General features: G+C 37.9%; 1 protein-coding gene across 1 annotated transcript; it reads right to left on the minus strand.

The window, feature by feature from the left end:
- Positions 1 to 2,568: 2,568 nt before the first annotated feature.
- Positions 2,569 to 5,094, minus strand: LOC140855323 (probable protein S-acyltransferase 1). Its single transcript, XM_073251199.1, has 5 exons — positions 4,747 to 5,094; positions 3,960 to 4,133; positions 3,615 to 3,878; positions 3,290 to 3,523; positions 2,569 to 2,853 (listed from the first exon to the last, which is right to left on the minus strand). The coding sequence occupies exons 1-5, from the start codon at positions 5,092 to 5,094 to the stop codon at positions 2,569 to 2,571; spliced, it is 1,305 nt and encodes a 434-aa protein (XP_073107300.1).
- Between the last annotated feature and the right edge of the window lie 260 nt (positions 5,095 to 5,354).

Raw genomic sequence — 5,354 nt, forward strand, 5'->3', positions numbered from 1 at the left:
CATTTCATATCCTGGATAATTTAACCAGGACCATAGTACTTAGTACAAGTGCTGGAAGAGTTAAAAAAGAACAGTTTTGTAAATAACAATAACTCTATCTGTATCAATTTGTAAATAGAAATAAGGAAAGGTGCTATACGGAACATTGGCAAAATCCTGGATATGAGACGGAAGAACTTTTTGGACAGAAGCATCATTGTCGAGCTGCAGTTATTTGGCCTGTTTACTCGCACACACGCCACTTCGTCACAGATACATTGGCAAAATGGTTGCTTGAACTGATCATGAAATGGATCCATTTTGTAGCTTCACAGAGGAGCAATGAGATCACAGTTTCAGCTGGTTCTGTATCAAAGATAAGAACAACTGGAAGTCAGACACACTAGGACATTTTCAGCAGGTGCGGTTGTGATTTTTAGCAACGGATATCTCTCACATGCTCTTTGTTGCCGATAATTAGCAAAGGTAGCGACATACCACTCAAAATGTCACTTTCAAACACACTGCACAAGCATAGCAAATAGTTATATCAATCAGAAGAATACTCAATTAAAGCACGGCTGATGAATTTAATCCAGTATAATTAATATGGTTTCAACTTTCAACTAGGAGAATCAAAATTTAGTCATTGTATACCAGGTAGATCTAGATGTCCTTATATGTAGGCCTGTGTGAAGATATTTGAAAATTGTTTGCTACAGTTTAATTCCATTTTTATTTGTTTATCATCCCTATCTTCTGCTTGTTTATTGTTGTGCATTATGATCTTCACACCAGCAGCAGCAAAGGGTACCAAAGGAGATCTTACCATTATTGAACAACTGACAAAGTAGTGCAATGATGATAAAACAAGTGGTCGAGGAAATGCAAAATCATTAGCTCGAGTGATTGAGGTGCCAACAAGATCCTTGGCCCATGTCATGCCTCGATATCGATATTGTTTTGCTGATGAATCCTGCATCAAGTTAAATTTCCCTTCAAACTATCAAGTTTGCTATCCCATGGTTTGGACTGAGATTACAGATGGCAGGTGGATATTCTTCATTCCAACAAACAATGTAGAATGTAATCGATTTCTTGAATGGATTGAGGAAAGGTTCTTCCGCTGTCTACATGGTAGAGAAAAAGGAAGCCAAACCAATGACCATACAGCTAACAGAAAATGCTTTGAGTGCTGGAAACAATTGCAATTGCAAGTGCAGCAGGTATGTATAAGCAATTAGAGAAAAGTACATGGCCAGATATGTTCCACATATATAGCTAATTTCTTCCGCACCCCCTTTGATACAGTGATCAACCAATAATACATCAACTTGAAGCACAAAACAATTAATAATATGCAGATGAGTAGCACCTGTCCTCTCAGGTTAACTCGGTTGAATACCAAAGTTAAGCCGGTGCTCTGACACAGTTCTCATATAAGGAATTAAACACAATCCCTAAATAAAATACAACATTTTCAGTATAGAAAACAGATGAAATCAAGTTAGCCAGCAATATTTGATGTTGATTTGATCAATAAGGATGATAAGTCTTGCCCTCAGAAGCACGTGAGTAATAGATACAACCTAGAACTCTTTCTGAAAGAGAGAAGATTTAGTAAGCCCAGAAATATTCTGAATTGGAGCATGGAATGCTTAGGATATAGTGGCTCAAGTCGGAATTACTCATTCGATACTCAATGGCAACAAGACCAGATTGGTCGCACCGCTTCTTCAGTCCATCCAATTATAACAAAATTTCTCATGGTGCTGCTTTCTCTTCTACAAACATTGACAGCACTCCACAACCCTTTCTACAGGCAACAGTTGACAAGTTTTGGGTGTGCCAAGGTTGCGCATTATTATTTATTCTAGCGTTATATAAAATGTGTTTGTCTAACTTTCTAGGTATAGAGTAACAAGATGCTAACCAATGGAAGAACAGAACAATGACACCTAAGACTTTTTGAAGATTTTAACCAACTCTACGAGGAAGGAGAAACTGGAAGCTTTGGAAAATCATGAGCATGCCCTGTAGCCAAAATATTGTATTCTGAAGTATAAGGTGTAAAATTCAAGACATGCCACAATAACAGCTCATGAGCGCGATCAAGTTATTGCACTTATGAAACACCTATTATTTGGTCAGATCTAACAGTCACAAATCACATACATACCCACCATCTGCTTCCCTGATGTTTAAACAAGCTTATTTGTTAGAGCTCTTAATTGAAGAATATCCATTCCACTGGAGCATCCATGCTCTAAAGACCTATTTACATAGTCAAGTGTTATGCAGTACTCACGAACCTCCCTCCCCAATTATCAGAACCTCAAATGATATTAATAGTTGAACTTGATTACAGTAGTTGTTTGCAAATCTGACTCTTCATGTCATAAAGCAGCAAAAATCAGGCACTAACCCTCTGTGCAAGGCATTAGCATTGTCATCGTAGCTCAAAAAAAAAAAAAAAAAAGAAACGGAAAAGGAAAAAACATGATAGTAACACTACTACATTGAGTTTGTAATGCCATTGCATTGCACAAAGAAAAGAACATAAACAGTATAAGCGTACAGTTAATTCACTTATAACTCTATTTCTTCAAAGTGTTCACTCTCACTGCTCTCTTGTGGTGATTCCTCCTTTCTGCTGAAAGTATGCTGCATCATGATTGACGCCTCATCAACTCTGTCAGTAGAATTCATCAGTATTCTTGTCATAGAATCCCAGTTGGGTTCCACAACTGCTCGGAAATTGACTTTGGAAGGTGGCAGTCTGGTGAATAGAGCTTCTTTTAGATTTCCTAAAATTCCTTTATCATAAGGATTAGGAGATTTTGCATATCGTTGTTTAAAATTCTCACGAGCAGTCTGTGAAATAAAATAAAAACAGAGGAAAATATATGTAAGAAAAATAGTAAAACTTGGGGTACCCAGGAATTGCAGAGCATGACCCTCATAAAGAGAAGTGACTCAAAGCATATACGTATACATATACATACATGCATACATACATATCTATATATATTGGATATGTCCATAAATATAAATTTCAATTTTACTTTCTTTTCTTCTTTTTGGTTCATCAAAGTTACAACAAATATAAGTTCCGACTACCATTTCAAATACATAAAGGTAACCCCATTTACTTAAATGCTCAACTTCCGTTTGGCAATGCCCACTTATCTTTTCACTCAAAAAGAAATAGCCCACATTGTTGTCCTTCCAGGCAAGCAGAGTATAGAATTGCACTGATTTCAGTCCCCAGTATTAAACACTGACAGAGGTGAGAAACTAGGAAGTGCACCTGATTTAGAGTGATAAGATAGGCATGAAAGACAAGAAGCCCTCCAAGAAACCAGATCGAAACAAAGCTAAACACTGCTAATGCAAATATTTCAGGTGCACTCTGAATCACTCCAAACACCCCTAAGCCAGTGTTGACCATTTTTCTCCTGATTCTCCATGATGAGAAGGCGAATACGTACATAAAGAACACCAAAGCTGAGAATATGAACATCAAGTAATAGCGATAGTTCCGCTGCATGAGCAAACAAAATATATTACGGTGATTCTTAGGCATTAAAACACATCATTATGTGCCTAAAGAGAAATGCTGTTCACATTCTTACCAATCCTATACACTGGCTGATCCATGGGCAGTGATGGTCAAATTTCTCAACACAGTTGTCACAAACAGTGCAGTGGCAACTCCTTGGCGGTCGGAATATCTTGCAAATCCTACAATATTTGACCTTCACCTCAATACCATCAATACTAATCCTCCTGCTTCTTGACCCAATGCCGGTGCCAACTTCTTCCAATTGTGACTTGTCATTCCTTGGAACAACTCCTGGATCTCTGGTACTGGCCAAGACCAAGTTAACAATAACCTGCTAGACTGGCCAAGTTAGATATTATGGTCACAAAATGAAGATAATGTGCTCATCCATCAAGTAATTACATGTACAAATAACACTAACAATTACTGTCAGTATCATGGATAATGTGGCTATGCGGGCAGAATCTTGCGGCCGAGTGTCACAGATGTATACACAGAAAATCCAATCTGAAAGAATAATGGAAACTGCTGTCAAGATGAAGCCTCGTGGATCAGGGCCACAGACCATACGCCCCCTAAAGAAAAAGACCTGCATTTTCTAAAACGAATTGCTGTAATACTTAATGAATGAAAAGATATTGAAGTTTTCAGAAAGAAAATTCGATATTGCTCAAGTTGTCAAGTATAGAGTTCTATGATATAATATCCAAGATAATATATCAGGTCCATTTAATCCATTATTGCTGTAAACCGCTGTCAATGCTCAAACATCATCAGCAATTAATAGTCATCATTAATTTTTTGAAAGAGCTGAAGTAATAAACATTCCATAAATAGCCTGTAAGGCAGTAACCGTGATGATAAGTGCGCTATGCTTTTTCCTAGTTTGTAAACCAACACTCACCAAAAAACAAAATAAAATAAGAAAGCAACATTTATATGAATAATCTCTCCCAGAAGTTTAAGTTCAGGTTTTTTCTATGAAAACTTTTTAAATTTTATAATTACGATTCTCAGGAAAACACTCTTAAAGTATAATGACATCATTTAGCATGCACAACCCAATAAATTGAAACACCTTTTTAGCAAAACCCGATCGATTAAAATCAACTAGACACATCAGATTCCAACTTTTCGACCAGTTCTTATTAAATAAACATAGAGTGCTGAATTACTATCAAGTAGGAGCACAGAAGGCTTACATTTTTTCCTGGCCAAACTTGGTATACTCTTGTATGATGACTATATATTGGCAAATCGGAAAAAAGACCACAACAATGGGGGATGGGAATACTATTCCACCACATGACTTGGCTACAATCAACATCGCTGGCCTCTGCAACAGTCTCATTTAATTGGTGGGATGAACTCCCAGTATCAATGCAAATTCCAGGCTCGGTTCTACACACTGCATGGATTCCACACGTCTCATCATTTCTAAGACATCGCCCTGGCGGCGGAGACTGTTCATGGTCTTCCGTGAAACCCTTTACATCGTATTGCCGGTGATCAGGGGAGGAGCCCAACTCTCCAGTTTCTAAATCTATCATGTGTTGCTCGTGGTGATTGCGGGATAGAATTCATCTATGGCTCTTACTGGGTTCCATATTTCGTTGTTAAAAAGGTAACTTAAATTCGACCGTTGGGATCCAAATGCCATACCGAACCTTTTTAAAAACCAAATGGTAACTGCCTTCTTTGTAACCGTTAGAAACGATCCATCGTCGCCGGCGGCTTTCGGTTTTGATCCAGCCCTACCATTATCACTGCCGGCTTCGGCTTCGATCCATTTTGGAACCCTTTAGACCAG

This window comes from Elaeis guineensis, chromosome 2, assembly GCF_000442705.2.
Source record: "Elaeis guineensis isolate ETL-2024a chromosome 2, EG11, whole genome shotgun sequence".
In the NCBI taxonomy this organism is placed as follows: domain Eukaryota; kingdom Viridiplantae; phylum Streptophyta; class Magnoliopsida; order Arecales; family Arecaceae; genus Elaeis; species Elaeis guineensis.

Coding starts and splice junctions, on each gene's coding strand:
- LOC140855323 (XM_073251199.1), bottom strand. CDS start 5,094: ATGATAGATTTAGAAACTGGAGAGTTGGGCTCCTCCCCTGATCACCGG. Junction 4,134..4,746: donor AAGTTTGGCCAGGAAAAAAT/GTAAGCCTTCTG, acceptor TAGAAAATGCAG/GTCTTTTTCTTTAGGGGGCG. Junction 3,879..3,959: donor TACTGACAGTAATTGTTAGT/GTTATTTGTACA, acceptor TGGCCAGTCTAG/CAGGTTATTGTTAACTTGGT.